We start from the raw sequence: 24,034 nt of genomic DNA on the forward strand, positions 1-24,034 counted from the left end.
GTGCAGAAATTCAGAGGCCCCATGAAAGGAAGCCGCAAACTGGCTATAAAATGCACAGAAATTTATTGTTACATAAACAAATTCTTTGTCCATACTGACAAACCATCTAAACAGTGCATTGTTATATCATAATCCGCTTATCCTGAAATCTAGCATGAGTTCTGTATGTTGTGAAATATCCGCTTTTTTGTTCTCGATATTTCTGGTAAAGGAGATCAAGCAGGCGAGGCATTGTCTTGTAATCTATCTTTCATAGGATTTTCAGCCGATTGCTAGTAATTAATATATTTACAAAGACTGACATTTATATGTGGATGGTAAGTAAAATTCCTCTTCGTTTCACTCAGAATTAAGTTCTTCAGAACACTCATGTTTTCTGTAATAATCCCTATCATCAGAACACCTGCATCTCTATCGTCTGTTGACCTTTTGTTAATTTTCAGACGCATGCGTGGAAGGCAGCATGACGCTGCTACCACAAATGGAAAAAAATATACATTTTACCTATTGGTTTATTCAGTAGGCATGGAGGGACAGTGACTAGAGTAGTCTAAATGATGGCCAATTCCTTTTTAAAAATGTACCCAGATAAAATAGATTGTTGAAATTTAAAAGGAAACAGATTACCTTTGAAGCACTGACTGTTATGAAAACATGCTCAGCAAATGAAAAAAATACCAGGCTCAGTCATGCAATACAATTATTTGATGTTGCCGCCACAATAAGAAATGGGCATTCGTTTGGTTCTCCAAAGCTGTCCTTTAGCAGTGACTTCAATAGCACATGCACCCTTCATCAAAGAAAGCTGACTACAATCTTTCAATAACAGCAAAGAACTTTTCTTCAAAGGAAGTTGGTACCAAACTTAAAGTGATGGAATTTGATGGATTTTTGCATTTTCCAATGTGACTGGAACACGATAACTGTGCTGTGAAAGTTTCCTTTTTGTAGGAGAAAGTTTATGCTTACGAATGCTACCAACGGCAGCTTAAAATGCAAACTAACTTTTACCGACTTGGAACGTACTTTAAAGTAAATGTGTTTCGTCATTCGTTACGTGATTGTGCTGTGTTTTTCCACCAAACTCAAACCAATATGACCTGTTATAAAATCATTGAATATTTTAAAGCTGTGTGTGTGCATATTTTCGATGGAATCACTTGTACTGTGGATTCAATGTATATGATGAGGTTCGCAGGTGAGTACATGGTGTTGATACTCTATTCATGCTATACATTAGACATTTATATATAAACAGGATTCACGTATATGTACCAATTCATGGCTCTCTAAATGAAGTAAACTATTATATTATGTCTTCTGTTTTCACTACAGGTGTATTTTTCATTTAATATGCATCAATTCAAGATGGCAACTGTGCCGACGAAGCACGTATTTTACCGCCCGCATTTATTACCCACCCCCACACCCAATTTTCTTTGGTGTTTTTTTTTTGGGGGGGGGTATATTTTATTCAGCTAACTGACTTGGTTGCTTATAACATGGTTCAGTTCATAACACGGTCAGATTCTATGGCTCCCAACTACCGTGTTATAGCAGGGTCACACTGTACAAGCAAGATAAGACATGTTTGCACATTGATTCGCATGAATCTCCTTTGTCTAAACAATTGATGCCTTCCTTATCAAGTAAAAATTCAGTTGCATAGACTGAACAGTCAATATGTTGTAGTGACAGCTTAAGGCAGCGAGAAACCATTGACACATTAATCAAATACTGTACTCTTATGTTATTTTTGTACGGGTGTTGACTCACTATTGGTGCAATACTGAATATGACACATTCTATGGACTGTAATGGGTTAGAGTGATACTTTGTGATTATATTAGACATCATTTGAAGATGTACATTTTAACCTATTGTGCCTCCATGATATTTGCAGGAGTTAGCTCCCTTTTGACTTGCAGCTGGAGGCAGCTAATATTACAGTTAGGTTACAGTGCATACACTTTTAGACTTACTTATATCATAGTAGTAGTGTGGAATGCAGACATTACTATAGACTTACTTATATCATGGTTTTAGTGTGGAATGCAGACATTACTATAGACTTACCACTATCATGGTTGTAGTGTGGAATGCAGACATTACTATAGACTTACCTCTATCATAGTAGTAGTGTGGGATGCAGACATTACTATAGACTTACCTCTATCATGGTTGTAGTGTGGGATGCAGACATTACTATAGACTTACTTATATCATAGTAGTAGTGTGGGATGCAGACATTACTATAGACTTACCTCTATCATGGTTGTAGGGTGGGATGTAGACATTACTATAGACTTACCTCTATCATGGTTGTAGTGTGGGATGCAGACATTACTATAGACTTACCTCTATCATGGTTGTAGTGTGGGATGCAGACATTACTATAGACTTACCTCTATTATGGTTGTAGTGTGGGATGCAGACATTACTATAGACTTACCTCTATTATGGTTGTAGTGTGGGATGCAGACATTACTATAGACTTACCTCTATTATGGTTGTAGTGTGGAATGCAGACAGTACTATAGACTTACCTCTATCATGGTTGTAGTGTGGGATGCAGACATTACTATAGACTTACCTCTATTATGGTTGTAGTGTGGAATGCAGACAGTACTATAGACTTACCTCTATCATGGTTGTAGTGTGGGATGCAGACATTACTATAGACTTACCTCTATCATGGTTGTAGTGTGGGATGCAGACATTACTATAGACTTACCTCTATCATGGTTGTAGTGTGGGATGCAGACATTACTATAGACTTACCTCTATCATGGTTGTAGTGTGGAATGCAGACATTACTATAGACTTACCTCTATCATGGTTGTAGGGTGGAATGCAGACAGTACTATAGACTTACCTGTATCATGGTTGTAGTGTGGAATGCAGACATTACTATAGACTTACCTGTATCATGGTTGTAGGGTGGGATGCAGACATTACTATAGACTTACCTCTATCATGGTTGTAGGGTGGGATGCAGACATTACTATAGACTTACCTGTATCATAGTAGTAGTGTGGAATGCAGACATTACTATAGACTTACCTCTATCATGGTTGTAGGGTGGGATGCAGACATTACTATAGACTTACCTCTATCATGGTTGTAGCGTGGAATGCAGACATTACTATAGACTTACCTGTATCATGGTTGTAGGGTGGAATGCAGACAGTACTATAGACTTACCTGTATCATGGTTGTAGTGTGGAATGCAGACATTACTATAGACTTACCTGTATCATGGTTGTAGGGTGGAATGCAGACATTACTATAGACTTACCTGTATCATGGTTGTAGGGTGGGATGCAGACATTACTATAGACTTACCTGTATCATAGTAGTAGTGTGGAATGCAGACATTACTATAGACTTACCTGTATCATGGTTGTAGGGTTGGATGCAGACATTACTATCGACTTACCTCTATCATGGTTGTAGGGTGGAATGCAGACATTACTATAGACTTACCTCTATCATGGTTGTAGTGTGGAATGCAGACATTACTATAGACTTGCCTCTATCATGGTTGTAGGGTGGGATGCAGACATTACTATAGACTTACCTCTATCATGGTTGTAGGGTGGGATGCAGACATTACTATAAACTTACCTCTATCATGGTTGTAGTGTGGAATGCAGACAGTACTATAGACTTACCTCTATCATGGTTGTAGTGTGGAATGCAGACATTACTATAGACTTACCTTTATCATGGTTGTTGGGTGGGATGCAAAAAAGCTGTGTGTGTGTGTATTTTCACGGTCAGATTGCTCACCATTTCCTTTGTCAAGGTGAAGACACTTTTAACTTAAAAATGTATAGGTTCCTTTTTAACTGGAAAGCTCATAGCAAAATTTATACTGTTTCTTCAGTAATCAGAATACACATCTGTAATTTATATTTTGAAATATGCATACAAGTTTCACCCATTGTGCCAAATAATAAGATATGGCAGGTTAGGAGCAGTTCTAACTTGCTGAATTAATAGATAGTCCATCTCATTGAGAAAAATGATTTTTTTACCTTAATCCCTTGCCAGTTATAAATTTTTAGCAGTAATACTATTACAGTCGGTCGGAATCAAGTGGTGGTAGCTAAACAGAAATTAATGACTTCACCAATAATTATATGTAAAAATAAATGAGAGTTTTAGGAAACTTATGTCCCAAACCAAACTATACCTTTTGGACTACAATAAACAAAAGTCTGTATTTATTTTTCAGGTAACTGTTACTGTGCTTAAATTCTGGTTAACTCTTTAATGAATGCAGTGCTTGTCTTGAAATAAAGATGCAACAATTTATGGAGCTACTATGAGTGTAAAACTGTAAACATTCAATGTATGTTTTCTTTAGGATAGAATGGGAGCTGTATGACTTCCACAGCGGGATTCATGAAGTATCCTGGAGATTATTTGACAACCATACTTCGCTGGAACGTGAATTGCTTCATGGAACATCTTACTTACCACCACAAGGAAATGCAAATGTATGAAATATATGTGGACTAGATAAAGTTAAGGTCCAGTGTGTATTGGTAACATATTAGTATACTAGTATACATCATGAACATGTGTGTGTGTATATATATATATATATATATCTTGGCTGCATTTATTACACTTGTATTCATAGTGAATCTTCCTATTTTTTAAGTTTATATTAAATTTTGTCTTTACCTCAATCATAGGCCTCATTAAGCACCGTATTTTTTTTTGACATACTCAATGCACATGTGTATTAATTTGTCCCTTTGTCCTTTTTAATTGTGGTAATGCACATTAGTATGTCAACTTCTTTTTGTTTTGTATTTTTGGGGGAATTGAGAAATATTTTGCTTGAGAGTAATTTTCATTGATTTGCAATTGATTTGTGTTTATAAACATGCTTTCTCTAATACTCTGTCCCTGTTTTGGACTTTATTTTTTAATTTGTTCAGTAATATCATACTAAATAAGCAAAACTGGAAAATAGTACATGGACCTGTTTTACTTTTCTCAGAATATGTCTGAGTGTACTGAGAAATATGGTTCTTATCCAAGAGGGGCAAATTGCTACTGTACACCATTTCATGGATGTTACCATAAACACTTTCAAGTGAAACCGGAGATTGTTTTGTCTGGAGAAGGAGGATTGTTTCAAAATGGCTCAAAAGGTTTACATGATGGTGATTATTATTTTCAAGTTATAGCTCTGAATGGGGCTCTTCATCGAACAGTGGAGACAATGAAGGTGAGTTTCTATCAAATGATGAAACACTTTTATATCCTAAAATATTCCATACATTTTAAATCTATAAAAGTGATGCCTTAAATACACTCCACATAAATAATTGTTGGGCCAAGGAATCAGCATAATATTCAATTGCTGTCCAATGTGTTAAATAGATAGTTACTTCTGGAACAGGAATGACATTTTTATTTTCAGCATGCAAAGGTTATCAAAACTGAAAATTTAATATGTTTTTCTTATTCCATCTTTTTCTGGTTGTTTTGTTACTTTTGAACATTAATTGCCATGTTAGTCACACCCATCTTCACCTTGATCCTTGCTTAATGCATATGCATCTCCAACTGATGAAAAGAGCTCATCTGGACAGAACCAAACTTACAATATAATGGTACAATCCTGTGTCTGGCTGGTGGTATGGGTCATATTTCTGTCAGTTTCTTTTATTATAAACCACTAAAACCATTGGACAAGATCAGCAAAGAACATTTTTTACAAATCAAAAAGCTGATTCATCATCTGATATGGTTACCAAAACAATGATGTCTTAAAATCTGCTTGATGGAGTTGGACCATATTTAAGAGAAAGCATACAGTTTCAGGATTGAATGCTGGTCTATCATCAGATATGGCTAAAATAGAAAAAAAAAATTCTTTTCAAATATGTCTAGTGGAATTCAACAAAATTTAGAAGAAAAAAAATCTTTGAATGAAAGTCTTTCAGATTTATACAAATTTTGCAATGTGGACATTATCTGTAATAGTAGAAACACCTCCCAGAATCCATCAGCCTAATTTGACCACATTAGAGAACATGCATCCTGGTATTATACTGAACCACCATTCAGTATACTGCATATACAGTGTGACCCCGCTATAGCACACTCCATTATAAAATGAATTCGGATATAACTTGGTCATGGTGTGGCTCCCAAAATTTCAAATGCATGTATTTTTCTTGTACATGACAAAAATTTCTTTCTTGAAAGTATGAAAAAAACGTAAAAAGTTTATTATGATTTTGGGGAAGAGATTGCATATGAATAATACAGAATGATCGTAGCATGACTCCTGAAATTTCGTATGTATTTTTTCATACACAAAAAAGAGTATTTGCTTCTTAAAAGTACAAAAATAATTTGTAAAATGTTTATTAGGGATCATGCAGGGCTTTGTCAGTTTTGCAAATTGCAGTTGTTTTCCTTATTGGTGGCAAAATATACCATCTGGTGATTTTTTTCATTGGCGACATTGTTGACTTTCTAAATTTGTTGGTTTGGAGTGGAGAAATTCAGAGGCCCCATGAAAGGAATCTGCACACTTTATATAAAATGCACTGAACTTTTTCTATTGTTACATAAACAAATTCTTTGTCCATATTGACAAACTATTTTAAAAGTGCATTGTTACATCATAATCCGGTTATGTTGACATCTAGCATGAATACTGTATTTTGTGAGATATCTGCTTTTTTATTGACATTTCTGTCAGCAGAGATCAACTGGAAGAGGCATTATCTTATAATCTGTCTTTCATCGGATTATCAGCTGCTTGCTAGTAATTAACATATTTACATAGACTGACATTTGTATGTGGATGGTAAGTAAAATTCCTCTTCTTTTCACTCATAATTAAATCCTTTAGAACACTCACATTTTCTGTAGTAATCCCTGTCTTCAGACCAGAACACCTGCGTCTCCATTGTCTGTTGACCCTTTTTTAAATTTCTGATGCATTTGTGGAAGGCAGCACTCCACTACCACAAATGTAAAAAACTCAAAACAAAGCACAAAAAACAAAACAAACAAGATCTTACTTGTTGGTCTATTCAGTAGGCAGGGAGGAACAGTAACTACATTTGACCAGATGATGGCCAATTCCTTTTTTTTAAATGTTCCCAGATAAAATAGTTTGCTGAAATTTCAAAGAAAACAGATTACCTTTGAAGTACTGTGTTTATTAAACCCAGGGCACATGATCGCTCTCTATGGCCCTGGGTATAAGCATGTGAGAAATCTCAAGGACACATGGGTCTCATTTCATTTAGTATATGGAAGACAGTATATAGCGATGCTTCAATGTAGAAAAGACATTTTTTGCATTTAATCAAATCACAAACTAAAATAGTTTATTTGTCATCTATCAACTGTTAAACTTGTTTTTTTCCTCCAATTTAGCCAGTTATGTTGAATTTCCTTAAATCCATTTTGTTTTCATTATGGTTTATAAGCAGTTTAAACTTGAGTATTTTTGTCATCCTATCGATTTCTTCTGATTTTACTTGTACTAACTCTGTTCTTTTCAACATGTACATTTGTCAGTTTTTAGAAGAAACATAGACAATGAAGACCTTGTCACATAATTTGCTTTGGTTTCTTTGTAGATCACGGTTGATACAAGTCCTCCGCACCAAGGAATCGTCCATGAGGGATTCCTGGGGAATCCTGAAGTTGATTACCAAAACATTCTAGAAATCCATGCTTATTGGAGCGATTTCTTTGACAAGGAAAGTGGAGTAATGTTTTACAGATATGGATTTGGGAAATCATGCCTTACAAAAGAAAATTTTCTCCTTGACTACAATGGACATGAACAGGTACTAACACTGTGGAAGTTACACTATTTCTTTTTTAAATGTTACTCAGTCATAATATCTTCGGAGAACTCATGGTGTTAGTGATTGCAGGCTGAAGTAGTGAAATATATGCCCTATCAGCAAACCCAAATTGCATACAGTTTCGACAAGACAGGTCAGTTTTACTTACGATGGCATCCTCTTTCTTCACCTAGAACCACTTTCCTTCCATGGGTTACCAGACATTCTTCATGAAACCTCTGTCTCATCTGGACACATCAGCTGAAGGCCGCCTACAAGATCCATTTCAAGCTTTAAAGTTGTACCTTAATAACAGAGCAATTGTGTCAAGGGAGATCACAGCTCTTTCTACTTCTCAAGACAGGACAGGAGGATCTATTGAAACAGACTATCTAATCCTGGATTAAGTGGATTGTTCATTCAGCATATGGGGAAATAACCTCAGCTCAAATGAATTCATTCCGCATTTTGGCTCGTGAGATTAGAGCAGTTGCCACCAGCCTACCATTCGAACGGAACTGACATCATTCAGGCTATGGGATGGAGATCTGAGTCCACATTCTCTGGCTTTTATGGTCCTGGGTTCGATCCCTGGTTGAATCATACCAAAGACTTATTAAAAAAATGGTACTAAAGAGCTGCCTCACTTGGCGCTCAGCATTAAGAGGTTAGTGTCAGGACTGGTTGGCCTGGTGTCAGGATAATGTGACTGGGTGGGACATCATGCTACATGTCTGTGGCAGGATGCCACAGTGCTAGACATCACTATAAACTGCAACATTGCAGACATCATAGCATCGCAGCAGTATAACTGAATTTTTTTAAAAGCTACATTTAAAATCCAATCACACACATACTTTAGCTTTTATCTCTGAGATCTGTCATCTCATTAGGCCCAGTTTGATCTGATATGACCTATATCCACAGCTCAAAAGGTCACCCTTCCATGTTGATCAACAGGTTCTTAAGACATGTTTTGATGACTTCCACTGGATTTGCTTGGAGAAAAAGTTTCTCTGTTTGAAGCTGCACTGCAACAGATGGAGTCCCTCCAGTCAGGTTACCTAGAAGCTATCTCACATACCTTAGGGGACTGGAGAAAGTATCACTAGGGTAAGGGGATGTACCTTTCTGCACCTCTTGCACATTCTCCTAAGGTATCATGATTGGGTAATGTGTTTAAAGAAGAAACCAATTTTCATAATACACATACACTCTCACGGCCTCCCCACAGTTACATCCATAGAAAGCGTGCCTTCTGCTCCAATAGTAACAATAATAATAATAATAATAATAATGACCTTATTTAAAGAGGGTAACACAATTAGCTAAGAACCAATCTACCTTGAGGCCCTCATACAAAGGAATTTATTTATTTTAGCTGCATCTCTGAAGCCACTGGATATATTGGGTTTGGAAGAAGGAAATAGAGTGGGCATTTCTAATCACAACTGGAATACTATTCCAGAGCAGAGTTCCAGATTAGTGGAAACTTTTTTTTTACATAACTCCTTATTTGGTTTGGGAATTTTATACTGTTTGGTAGACATGGATCGCAAGTGGGGAGTATTACCAGGTAGCCTATACTGGAATAGTGATCGTAAATATTCAGGAGCACTATTATGGGATATCCTGTACATTAATTTGGCTTTTCTCAAACAGATTCGGTCTTTAATAGGTAATATTTTTAACCTACCAGCTAAATTTTCCTTGCTTTCTTTCTGGATTGATATTAGCCCAAATGCTCTTTTTTGAAGATGTACCAGCTTTTCTATGTTTTTATCATTTGAATTACCCCATACTGTATTACAGTAGTCTAAATACGGTTGTATGTGACTGTTATAAAATAGTTTTCTGTGCCTTTCCGGGAGAAAATATCTTATCCTACTGAGAAGCCATAAACTTGAATTGACTTTTTTACTGATATGTTTGATATGTTCAGTCCGTGATAGGTTATTATCTACCAGAACATCAAGTAGTCTATCATGACATACCATTTGCAAATTTGTATCCTTCCATGTCAGACATCACTATCAAGATTTGTCCCTCTTTGCCGTGTTGAGATAAGTAATATTTTAGTTTTACCAGTATTTACTACCATGCCATTGCATGTGCACCAGTTTTCCAGTTTGTTTAGGGCATTCTGTAAAGAAATTTTGAGTTAATGCTTTGTGTTTTGGATGTCTGACAATGTTGTGTCATCTGCATAGAGATCTGTAGATGATATTGAGTTTCTTAGTGAAAGTGGTAGGTCATTAATAAATAAAATGAATAGTAATGGACTTAGAATTGAGCCTTGTGGTACTCCGTATCTAATTGTTCCAGGTTCAGACAGAACATTATTTACGTAAACATGTTGTGTTCTCTCTCTTAAGTATCAAGTAAACCATATAATTGTTCCTTCATCACACTGGTAGATTTTCAGTTTCTTCGAAAGGATTTCATGATCCACCATGTCAAAAGCTTTCCTGAAATCTACAAATATAAATCCTATTATTCTACCTTAGTCAAGAGCTTGAAGCCATTTATCAGTTAGGGAGATCAAGGCAGTCTCACATGAATGGTTCTGTCTAAAGCCTGATTGATTATGGTGTAACAGCAAGTATTTGGTTAAATATGACATGAATGAGTCATGGACATGTTTTTCAATCAATTTTGACAAGTTTGGTAGTATTGAGATTGGTTGGTAGTTATCAGCGTCATCCTTAGAACCAGATTTGTGAATAGCAGTTACTTTTGCAGTTTTCCATGTTTTGGGGACAGATGAGGTTGCAGTACTTAAATTAATTATGAATGTTATGCTATCTACAATAGCAGAGGCAGAAGATTTAATGAGTTGTGTACCAATCTGATCAAGTCCTGTAGCTTTCTTGGTATCAAGTTCACTGAGACATTTTTTAACAAAGTTTTTTTATGCTGGTGGGATAGAGAAACATACCGCCTTAGAGATTTTGCTGCTGCAGAACTTTTTCAGTTCATTAAAGTTGTTTTCTATCATTGGTTCATTTTACTTTGTTGTAATGTTGGTGAAACAATCATTGAAAACATTTGCAATGCCAGTGTCATCAGTGACTATGGTGTCATTTACCAGAAGTGAGTGAATTTTATTTGTCTCTTTTTTGTGCGTTCCTCCAGTGAGTTCATTGAAGACTTTCCAAATGGAGTTTGTGTTGCTCTTTTTGTTTTTAAGCAGTGATTGATAATAAGTTTTTTTTAGCTTTTTTAATCATACTTGTTATTTTATTTCTCCATACTTTATATTGTGCATGGTTTCCCATAGCCTTGAATTGGTCTCATGCTTTCATAGCATCTAGGATTTCAGTAGTAAGCCAGTTAGGTTGAATTTTAGTATTTACTCGATGTACTTTCAGTGGTGCATGCTTAGATAATACATCCATGAATAAGTCAGTACACACCCTCATGGCTTCATCTTTGTCATCTAAATTTTGGATCATATTCCATGGAACTTTATATAGGTCATTGAGAAATTGGTCTTCATTAAAATTTTTGAACGATATGTAATTGATTGTTTTGTGTGTATTTTTCTTATTTTTCTTGTAATTAACCTTTCTTGTCAAAAAAGTAGGATAGTAGTCACTAAGACCAACATTCGGTACATTAACACAAGCCACATTGTCTGGTAGGTTGGTATAAATGTGATCAATAATAGTGCTAAATTTTTCTGTTACCCTAATGGGCTTATTTACCAGCTGGTCTAGGCCTAATGATTCGATAAATTCCATCCAGTTGTTCCTTATTTGAGTATTGAGAAGGTCCTTATTTATATCTCCGAGTATACATGTTTCTTTCTCCTGTGCTAGAACATTTTCCATTTGTTTAAAAAAGTTATCATTCCAGATTGCTTTGGAGAAAGGTGGCCTATAAATGAAACCAACTAGGAATGATTTTGCATTATTTTGAAAAATTTCCACCCAGATACTCTCAATTTCATGTGACTCCAAGTCAAGTCGCCTTTCTACATTTACATCTTTCCTAAGATATACAACAAGACCCCCCCCCATTGTCTCTCTGTCCGTACATAATGGTTTATTGTAGCCTTGACAGTGAAATAGATCATCATTGTGGTTAGTATTTAATTTGGTTTCAGTGAGTCCTAAAACATGTATATTACTTTCCTTGGAAGACAACATTAACTTAATCTGGTCTATTTTCCCCACTATACCTTGTACATTTAAGTGACCTATGTTAAAACCTTTTATATTTAGTTTCATATCAATTATATGTATGTCATCATGCAATGGGATACTCACTGAGATTGTCTCCATACTACTTTTATCATTCTTACATCCTATTTCTATATTTAAATATTCATATATATTAGCATCTTCAAAGTCACATACAAACCCTAAGAATCCATTGACATTTGCATCTACAATAGTGTCCATTGAATAGTTAGAGTCAAGAGTCTTACTATGTACATTTAGATTTGTTGTAAATGAAGCATTGGCATTCTCCTCTTTGCCAGCTTCCTAATATGTATAATACATTGATGGACAAAGTCTTTGTTTGTGTCCATATTTATGGCATCTGAAGCACTCAATCTGTTTGCCGTGATGGCATACCTGTGTCATGTGCCCATTTTCTCCACAGTAGAGACAGTACTGTTCATTATAGTGCCTGAAAATGGGGGCATACATGTTAATATTTCTCAGCAGTTGAGAGGTTCCATTTCTGCTTAAATTAATTTTGTTTCGGTGGTAGAGACTAAGGTTGACATCCTGGTTCTGAAGAAAGACGTGTATTGTGGAATGTTCTGTAGGTTGAAGTCTTCACACAGGTCAATTATCAGATCATTGATTTCTTTGGCCTTGGTGTCCACTAACACATTCTTAGACATTGAAGCCAAGTTTAATACCTAAGAGATCACTCTGCCCAACTGCCACATAGGTCTGCAGACAACATTTAGCTCCCTTTTGCTAATAGTAGCATCTCAGAGGGCTGGATTTGCAATGTAGTAGTAGTTCTCCTAAGGTATTATGGTTTTTATAAGTATTCTCATAGAAATATATTTTACTAGTAAAAATTGTTTTCACTTATGACTTGCCAATTTACCAATGATTTTGTTCACATCACAATAATCACATCCTTTCCTCATTTAATTTACTCAGTTTTTAACCCTTTATTTGCAACTGTACTTTCACTTTCCAGTCTTACGTGTGACAGAAAGATGCATTTTAAAGAGGACTTTAGGAGGGGCACGTCATTTTCAGTACCAGTGATCTTACTGGCATAAGGCTTTTAGTATATACTGATAGATAAGGAACACAGTTAGAGTGTAATTAGATGTAGATAGCAATTAAGACATTAGGTAGTGTACAGCCTCCAATGTCACCTTTGAGCTGAACAGAACACAAAAAATTTGTATGGCTGATTATCAAGATGTTTCGACCAGGAATTGAGCAGTACACAATCCATCCCTTGTTGCAGTCCTTGTAATTTTGCCTGTAGCTGATATTTTTTCAATCAGAATGTTAGCTTGATTTGTAGATAAGAATTTCTCAATGTTTTTAATTTATTCGTACAACTTATTTATATAATGGTAATATTATGTTATTGTATGCTTTATTTTAAGTTCATGTTTATGTGCCCTTTATTTATAACAATTGAAAGCAAAATACCATATTTATTGAATTATAAGTTCTTCAGTTTTGATACTGTTGTGAATATATTGTGTCACTTGTGACCGAAAGGTATGCCTTAAGAAACTAAGAATAATCTATGGCTACACGACATTGAAATTAATTTGATGCTGTCTATTGTTTTATTGTTGTCATGAAAACATACTTTTCTCAATAAGAGAAAGTAAGTATCTGAAAATTGTCAAACTTGGAATCACATATAAAAAATTATATGACAGATACTCAAGAAATAACATTTGTAATCATAAGGTGATAAAATAGTATATATACTGCAAGTCATATCTTTTTAGCATGGCATGATTTGGAACATTATAGATATCCTTAATTATACATTTGTATTTGTTATATGTGTTTAAGTTGAATGACACAGGAGGTAGGGGAGCTTATGTACTCAGTCTGTACTAGTCTTGATATGGTTTGCTGCAGCAAGATGTTCATTGCAGCTACAAACCTGTCTTATTTCAAAATTAAAGAATTCCATTAGTTTTTTTTTATTTTCAGAAGACTATTTTCCTTATTGTCTAGTAAGACTTTCCTGCTGAATGTATTATATAATTTTTAACTTTGTTCATATTTGCTCTTATGATAGTATTTCTTTTTGTTGCTGCTGAAAATAAATAAGATGTTACATTTTAGCTTTTTATGCCATCAGATTAGCTAGAAAATAAATTCCAGCTTAACAAGTGATAAACCTTTGGAAATACCACTGAGTGCAGTCTCTCTCTGGGATTTTTTTAAGAACTTTGATGCAGTATAACAGTAAGTTGCCATTATTTATGATAATGAATATAGGTTTTGCAGTGTTAAATATATTTTTCAGCTGATAGAAACATATGAAACAAAGGCATCTTACAACGCACCAGAGGAAGGAACCTACTACATAACAGTAGCTGCATATAACCGTGCCTTGGATTCTTCAACCCCTGTTTGCTCCGATGGTGTCACCATAGATACAACATCACCCATAATAAGGGAACTGAAAGTTGAAAGAATGAAAATAAGACCAGTGCTTGTGAAAAGTTCAGCTGATTCACATGTCTGGTACATCAGCAAGGATAGAGAATTATATAGTGTACCAGATGCTGATAGCACATGCATGTGAGTCATTTAACTTTATTGGTACTTACAAGCATTTTTCAGTATCTTCAAATGAGGTTGTTGATCATTATCATTATCAATTTTATTATTATTATTATTATTATTATTATTATCCTGCTTCTCAGTTCTTAGGTTCATATTTTAGGTTTGTCTGTTCTTGTATGAAGGTCACATTACTTCCCTTGATTATGACTATGTGAATTATATTATTGCTGTCCTGAGGATTGACACCTTCAGCAGTAGGTCTGGCTTCTTTGATATTTTTAATTTTCTCAGTCTGTCTCTGAGGTTGTGGAGTATTCCTCCAAATGCACCCACAACAGTTTTCCAGTGCTCTGGTCAGATAATTATTTCTTTTTACTTTTTATAGTTCTTTGCATGAGTCTTCTGATACTCCTGTGTTGGTGATGTAAATCAAGTTTCTTTCTTTTTATGTCTAGCTTTTCTGTGTTGTATCTGGTAGTTTGTGATAGATGCTTCTAGCTGACTGAATGATGAAGTATTACAGGGTTTTACTTGGCCATTTCCACCACCTTGATCATGCCATGTGTCTGTGTAACTCATCCCATATTTCAAAGACAATTCCAGTTTATTGCAAGGGCTAGTCTCTAAGGACAATTTATTTATTAAATCTGAGCTAGTTTGCTGATGATTGACCACATCAATGATACTTTTGCACAGCGTCAAGAATGGTAGAGCATCTTGATTTTGTATATTTGCTTTCACCATGTTGACCAGAAGAACCAGTTTGCATCAGACCTTTTCTGTCTCATTAATTCTTCCAGCTGAAGCCATCTCATCACAACCATACTCTTATGTTCCCTTACAATCTGTCCTAGCACTGCCTTCTCCCACCATTCTGATGTTCTTTCATTGCGTCTTCTTTGTTACTACTAATTTTTCCTTCAGTGAGCTTCAAAGGCATTCTTCTTGCACTTGGAAGGAAATTTTGTTTAGTCTTTCTACTACATTTTCCTTGGTATCTTTTGTTCAAACTCAAAACTGTCATCCACACTTATCATACCTCTTCTTCCCATATTCCTATGAAAGTACAGTCAGTTTATATCAGTGTGTAGGTGACGTGAGCCATAAATGCACGTTGGCTTATTAGTGTCTCTTTACATTTCTTGCAGCACAGTGTTTGGTACGATTTAAGATGCTGACTCAGTGTACTTGAAGATTGTGACTGTTGAGATTTTGCTGGTTGTGTTTACCTGAATTTAGTTTTGAATCCCATCACATATACTTTTCTTGAATTTTTGTTCTATCTCTTCATGCTTCATGCTTTCATTTTCCAGAATGACTAGTTACTTTTGGGCTTCACCTTCCAATCATTTCAGTTTCTGGTTATGATGGAGTATGATATCCTTTTGATTTTTCCAGTTTGCAACATTTGATACCAATAGCCTCTCAGTTGTTCATTATGTATTTCATCTGGATGTTATTTGTGACAATTCTTTCTGTTTGGTCCAGGTGAACTGTTTTAGAACTATTTCACCTAGGGAGCTTCAAGTCATCCATGAACAGTAAGTTATTGCTTTGACTTGTTTGTTTGTTTTGAGATGTTCCTGTTCTGTATCATTCCTTGTTCTGTCTCAGCACTTTCATTAGAAGAAACAGTGCATTAAGAACAGTATTGATAACGATTAATCTCCTTATAGGGTATGCTATTTTGATCCTCATATCACCCATAATATTGCATTACATGATATAATTATTATTATTGGCAGACACAAGGCTACAAGCATTAATGAGCAGGTTCTGAAGCAGTTTCCCATGAAGCGTTATGCCAATGGGACTTCAAAATCAATATCGCCTACCATTGCATGTATAGCTGGCCCATTGAGGCAGATACTTGGAACTCTTACAGCAATACATAATGTAAGTTCATTCCCCATGTTAAAATGCTATGAATGTCTCTAAAAGATAATATGAATTGGTATGGTTTTAATCATCTGATAATCCTGGAAATATTTGAATGCTTATATTGAAGCAGTGGAATATGGTTGTTACTTTTGAGTGGAAGAAAGTTGTATTAAGCACACATATTGACATTTAAAAATCAGTAATACACTTCTGTCACTATTTCATAGCTTACCTTTTCTGGGATGGAATATCTTTTGTATAATAAAAATTCTTCGTTCCTCTGATGATTATTGGAGAATATTGTGGATAGTTCTAGACTAGGAGAACACAGAACCAGTCTGCTCCCCACATCACAGGCCTATGTGCAGTAGCTATCTTTTTGTAGGAGGGCATCATTTGCATTGGTTCAGTTCAAAATGCTCTAGAATATTTGCCTTCACTTGTGTACCACATTTATGTGGCATACCCTCTCAAATCCTACAGGGTGGAGAGTGAATTGTCTCTAAGCCAGTAGCATGGTGGTAGTTTAGAGTGAGTTGTATCCCCCATCACCATGAGTGTTGAGCAGCCGTAAGCTTGATGTTGTTTACAAGTGGATCTTTTTACCTGGAATGGAAGAGCTATGTTCTAGGTTTATACATTTGAGGAGGGGTCCTTCTGCAGTTAACAGTCACTTTATATTGACTGGTCAATGACGAGTGTCTGGGCACTCACTGATCACCAGATGGTATCCACTTGGCACTGGGCACTGATCTGAAAGTACCAATCACTTGTTATTGTAGCCCCATTTACTATGAAGACAGTGATCTCATGAAGACCATCTCACTCACCAGGCTTATGATTCTACTTAGCTTCCTCTAAAGAGAAAAGAAATAGAAGAAGAAATGTTTCTTCTTTAAATACATTACCCAATCATAATACTTTAGGAGAAGTACTACTACCTCACACTCTCAGATAAAATGTTTAGCTAAAATGAGCTAAAAGTTATTGGCCTACCTAGGTGGTGGACCGGAAGAGTGAATATAGAGATTGGCAGCAAAACCCATGAATATCTCAGTTACTACTTCAGCTTGTGCCAAGAAGCAATGCTCTCAACATGTGAGACCTAACAAAAGCTAGAATCAACTCTGATACAAGTTGGAGGAGTTCTCGCTTCACAAGGAAAGTATACTCCATCTATAATTTCCAATTAGTCTTTCTTTCTATGTTGACAAAGTTCTGCCTTTACAATTTTAGCCACACTTTGTCATCTTTTCACATTTAATTGTACTATGTGACTTCACAGATAAGATTGGGCTGTACTTTTAATTATGTTAATATGCAAGTCCCTTAGACCTATGGAAAACTCTTAATATATGTATAATTACACAATGACTGGCTAAATAGTGGTGAATTTTCTCAGCTAATACATGAAGTATTCAGATGCCATGATTCACTGCATTTACATATATGGGAGTATGGTGAGTTGTTTTGGTTTTTACCTGGGTGCTTTATAGCTAATTATAAAATTTGTCTGCTATTTTTCATGTAAGACTATGAGACATAGCTCTGCACTGTCTTTGTGTTCAGTAATAAGAGACAGATGCAGAGCTACAGTCTTTTCTATTTGTCATACAGAACCATGGACAAGACAAAGACACTATAAGTTTACATGCTGTCATGTCCTCAGTGTGGGAATTCTGGCAGATACGGGAGATAAATCAACAAAGAGGTCTCCAGTTACAAAATGCCAAAACTCTACAAGATCGGTGATAGCCCTGGCACCTATGTCACCACCACAGGACTCCTCATTCCTGGTTATACCTTTAGGCCTTGCCTCCTGAGGGTTCCACTTTACAGTTCTTGTTGATAAACATAGAGTGAATTAACAAAACAAAGTATTTTTTCACTCCATCGATACACAGACTGGTCACATTGAATCAAACATCCCATAACCCATCACAACATTATGACTTGGATGACGTCCTCCATTCAAGCATGGCCTAATTCTATTTTGACCAGCCTAGGCCTACTACAAGGTATCTTCAGGGATAAAGACCTCAACACAGTATGTTCCTTGAAATCAATCTTTTGTTCATTCTGTGAAACCCAATGAATACAGGAAATTATGGAGACCAGTCTAACCCACATATGACCTCACTGCACTGTCCACCTCAGCTTCTGACATATGCCACCTCTCAATTCTCTCACCCATGCTCAGTAGAAGGGACATTTTAATCAGTGACTGATTGAAATTCACCATTTCTTCAGGGCACTCCACACATTTTGTTAGCAGCTAATCTCAACAACCATTGCCAGTTCCATCTCAGGCAACTCAAGAAACATCAGTCGCACCTCTAGCAAGCAGAGACAATGATGATTGTTTTCAGGCTCCTTCTTCACCTCCTGATCTCTATGTTGCAGGAAGACTCAGCCTTCAGAGCCTCCATTGAAGAAGTTTTCTGCCTCTTACCACCAGAGTTCTGCCTTCCTCCTCCTACCTTATCTACCATTTGGACCAGAACTCCATCATCTCTTGATCTTATCCTGAAAGAGGAAGAATTCAATTTCAGATTACTTCTGCAGTCTGGCAGAATCACAGACATTTTGAATGGTTTACATCAGCGTCAATCATCTCTTTTTTTCACAAAATGCCTTCCATCAACTTATCCTCTTTGGTTCTGTTATTGCCATACACCTGCTTTTCATTTGGAAACCCAACAGTTGACTGGGACATTGCAGCTTTGGTGATGACAAAACCATACTCTATTCATATGGATCAAGCACCTTTCAGTGACGCGTAACAGTTGGTCTGCAATGTGGTAGCCATGGGCTCTGTGATGGACTTAGTATCGGTGGCTATCTTCCAGCAGGCAGAACATAGCTGTCTTACTCTGGATTCTATGTGAATGGGAGTCGGTCTTCAGGATGGTCCAGGTCTTGAACAAAGTTTCTCAACTTACTTCAGCCAATGCCATCACAGCAGCTGTCAATTTACAGTTGGTGGAATGAGATGCACTACTTTCCACCTTACCTTCCTTAAGGATTATCATAAGGCGAAACTACAATCACAACCATTATCCTCTAATCTACTTTCTGATGGCCAGATCAATGAAATACACACACAAGCCACTAAGGAAACACATTTTCCCACCCCTCAGCTGCAGCACCAGTGCAGAAATGTTTCAGGAAACCAATAAATGGAACCAAAGGACTTGAGTCAAACACAAACCTCTGATAAGTTGTCATACCTTAGTTCCTCATAGTTCCTCATGTCATAAACCATAATTCTTGTGAATTAAAGTGGCCAAAAGACCGAGAAGCAGCTATCGATTACACCAAGTTTTTCTTCATGACTGCCTCTATCTCTCAAAAATGACATCTCCACACCACCCTTCCCACAGATTCCATTAATAAGAATGCTTCAATTCTTTGCTGCCAAAAGGGACAAGATTTGGCACAGTGATCATTGAACCCAGAAAGTGGTTTCCTAAGGACTCCATCACATTCAAAACACCTCCTCTGTCCCATCAGCTACAAACTCTCCAACAGACCCATTCAAAACTACAATCTTGCAAAAAGAAATAAACAACTTTCTGCAGAAAACTTTCTGCAGATCATATTAAACAGGATAACATATTACAATTGGGTAATTAATAAATTTAAATTAGAAGCTAAATTGTTTTTAGTAAAATATGTATCTTTGCAAATACTTAATCAATCATAACACACATACACCCTTCCAGCCTCCCCACAGATACATCCATATAGAGAGCATGCCTTATGCTCCAGTAGTAAATGTGATATTCGTGGCTTTTGCTGCTTATCCCTGTATCAGTGGCATATCACTCTGTTCAACTGCCACCTAGGTGGGCAGATAACCTTTATCTCTCTTTTTCTAAAAGTTTCATCTGGATTTGGGAGGTACTGTAGTAGTTCTCCTAAGGCATTATGATTAGGAAAGTATTCATGAAGAAACATATTTTATTAGCGGAAATTAGTTTTCCTTCCCTTGAAGGGCCCTGCTGATATTTCAGCATCTACTATTTCTAGATGGATGGTCCTAATGATTAAGAGAGCATATCAGTCCATGACTAAGAGGGACCTTTCACTCAGGATGATTGACATCCATGAGGTTCATACCATTATTTCTTAGGAGTCCATCTAATCCATTTGTCATTGGAGGATGTTATGGAGGCTGCATTTTGGCAGTCACACACTACCTTCCCCTCCTTCTACCTATGTTATTCAGTGGATGAAGGCACAATAAATAGCTAAAGCAGTTACCAACTTTGATTTGTGGACTCTGCTACACCATAATGGTGAGTGTTTCTTTGCAGCACCAGTTTTTTAAGTCATGAGCCTCACACTGATCTGGCAATTTCAACAGGCACAAATATTTTAATTTAAAATGTAGTTTGGTGGGTGGGGGTAAAACTAATTATAATGATGTAATAGTTACCTGTCACTACTGCCAAATTTCCTCCTCGCACCTGCTTTGATATCACACAAGTAGTTAGTGTTCTTAAAAAAAAGAACAACGACTACTGTGCATGTACCTGTGATATGTCGAGGAGCAGACTGGGTCTGTATTCTTCTAGTCTGAAACTTTCCTGAATATTCTGCAAAATTTGTCAGTTGGAGGACATTGCAAATTCCACATCAGAAAAATAAGCTACACAATAGCAACAGGTAAGTATTATATCCTTAAAATTTTAAAAATTTTATTTATAAACTTAGTTATGCCCTATAATCAGTAAAAATTAATTTAAATACCTTAAAATGTGCTTTTGCAGGTGGAGAAGTGAGCACAGGATCTCCATTTTTTAAAAATGTGATGAAAGTATATCTTGTGAGACTAAGATTTTATTTGTTTTCTTTTAGCTCACCATGTCATGGAAAACAGAAAGTGGACCAGGTGGAGTCCATGACTATGAAGTCGGACTTTCCTCTACAAACACGATGTTTCCAGATCGTATGGACTTTTTCTCTACCAAACAGCATACCGGTGTTTTCATTCAAGATCCTAATATACTGATTGGTGAAAGATTTTACATACTCATTAGGACAACATCAAAATCATCTGTGATGAATGTTCAGGTTGTTCAAATATTTACTCATGAGGAAAATAAGTACAGATAAACCATGCTACTAATAAACTATGATAACAACTCTCATTTTAACTGCAGTTTAAATGCAAGTCAAACATTAAAATATTTGCATGCAAATTAGCTGACAAGGAATAATCTAATGATTGTGTAATGCTGTGCCATGTTGGACTGCAAATAGCTAGCAAAAAACTAAGTTATTAACCTGAATTCAGACTAGTTCACAACTGGCATTTCAAATATGGTTTGAAAGCAAGTGAAGAAATATTACATACACATAACTAATATATTATTCATAAATTGGAAGTAACTCACTATACTAATTTATTGTTATTTGGATACAACTTGGTGTATATAAGTAAAAATAGGAAAGTATGCTTTGAGTGTTTTGTTGCTGATGTGCTAATAGTTTCAATTCAAAGGAATAAGTCAACACATTTGACAGTTTGTTTTAAATAACTAAAGTCATCAAGGTGATTAGCATCAAGAGGGAGGTGATTAGTCATTGCAATGTCTCAGAAGAGATTACTTCATCAATACTGAACATAGATTACCCTTACTTTTTTAAGTGCACTGTTATACAATGTGCAGTATGTAAAGAATATGGATTCCTTGTACCTAAAATATGGAATGGCTCATCCAGATGCTGTACATTTTTTATTTCTTCTATGAATATATTACCCAAACATAATACCCATGGAGTACGACCATTTGCAAATCCAGCCCTCTACCACCACTAAAATTTTAGGTATAAAAGCAAAACATTGTCAGCCCTCATTAGTATGAATCAGGCAAAGTGATCTCCCCTTAGATATAGGAGTTTGCACCATATACCATCAATACTCTTGTTACTATTTCTGCTCATGCTAGATATCATGCAGAAATCCAATGACAGGAGTTACTTGTCAAACTACAGTGATTTGGAAGAGTTTCTCATGCAAAGGAAGTGCACTCCATGCATGTTTATAATTATTTTTAACTCTTTTATATCTGAGACAATGTCTTTCTAACATTTTGTAACCCTTAAATTGGTCAATTCATTTAGACAAAGGTTGTAAGCAGTGCTTCACAGATATAATACATGTAAGCTATCATTTATTATCTCAACATTTATAGGTAATCATTTTATAGACATTGTTATATTTGTTAATTTATAAACTGATGCCTGACTGACTTTACAAAAGTGAATCAATACCGTCTCACCAGATGCAGGGATTTTAGTTTAGCTGCCTTTATTTTTCATAAAAAAGTCATAGATCAATTATTTCTAATTTATAATACCATTCATTTTAGCTATTTATGAATCCTATTTTTTATTGTTGTTTCAAACTAATAATTTCAATGTGTTTTAGTCTTCACTAAAAAGAAATTTTTTTTTTTGAAAATTCACTTAATACAAAATCACATAAGTATACCTGTATAAGAGGGGTCTTAAACAAATGGCCCACCAAGCTGTATTCTGTGGCTTGCAAAGTGATTGGTGTCATGAGAGATAACAAAGGTGTCGCAACCCTTGGGCTGTTGAAAGTGCCCTCCTGCAGCCCTCAGGGTGATTTGAGTTCAAGACCCTCGCTGTGTACCATAGCCCATCCCGGCAGCATGAACCTGGCATGTGTTGGGGGGAAAAGATGGTCCAGTTCTGTTAGATTTGGACATTAGATTTAGATCACATTAGGCCAATGCCGAAGCTGATCTTGTCTATAATGTTGAATGAATGGACTGCTTATATTGATCAGATATCTCATATTTGTCAAATTGTGAACACTGGTACTCATAGGATATATCAGCCCACCTATTACAGTGTCACAATGCACTCATATTGCTCTGTGACCATTTGATATGTATCACTCTGTGACCATTTGATATGATGTACTCAAACAAGATCCATGAACTGGTCCATACAGTTTATGGAGCCATGTGGGCCTGGTACTTCAACAGGTCTATCTCATTCCACTGAAGATCAACACTGAATGGCCCTATGACAGCCTATCATAGTTTAAATCTCTTGTTCCAGCTGTACAGATCTGGATGCCTGATACCATGCTAAGGCTATGGATGATTCAGTAATTACCTAAAAGTTACTGTACCTCAATCAAGATGGACTTCTAGAATGGTTTGCAGTTTCTCTCTGGAACAACATCTAAGATTCTGCCTCACCATACTTGTCGAATGATGATGCTCCATAGTCTTTGCATGACCCAGTGACTGCAGCTTCTGGGAATCAATGTTTCACCTGTTATCAGTTGAATGTTGTCCATCTATTCCTGCTCTCGCAATGGCATCCATTGAACTATTACCCAAGAAAGACCAACCAGTATTCACACAGTTACCACATTTCAGTCAAGTTGCTGACTTGGAAAGGCAACTTCAGGACCCAAGTGTCAATAAACCTTTATTTCACTAACAACTGCCATCCAATTACATTAAAATAAACTATAAGACACACATGTCAGAAAAACTTCAATGACTCAATAACAATTGG

At 36.1% G+C, this 24,034-nt stretch overlaps 1 protein-coding gene across 1 annotated transcript in view; it reads left to right on the plus strand.

Moving 5' to 3' along the window:
- LOC149805055 (uncharacterized) overlaps positions 1-24,034 on the plus strand; it is a 142,060-nt gene that overhangs the window by 3,697 nt on the left and 114,329 nt on the right. Inside the window, exons 3-8 of the mRNA XM_089946902.1 lie at positions 4,373-4,505; positions 5,018-5,248; positions 7,629-7,841; positions 14,322-14,599; positions 16,330-16,480; positions 21,329-21,544. Coding sequence (XP_089803028.1) covers positions 4,373-4,505; positions 5,018-5,248; positions 7,629-7,841; positions 14,322-14,599; positions 16,330-16,480; positions 21,329-21,544 — 1,222 coding nt within the window. The remainder of the gene's footprint in view (positions 1-4,372; positions 4,506-5,017; positions 5,249-7,628; positions 7,842-14,321; positions 14,600-16,329; positions 16,481-21,328; positions 21,545-24,034) is intronic.

This window comes from Sinohyriopsis cumingii, chromosome 2 (genome assembly GCF_028554795.1).
Source record: "Sinohyriopsis cumingii isolate HCF-2022 chromosome 2, ASM2855479v2, whole genome shotgun sequence".
Lineage (NCBI taxonomy): Eukaryota > Metazoa > Mollusca > Bivalvia > Unionida > Unionidae > Sinohyriopsis > Sinohyriopsis cumingii.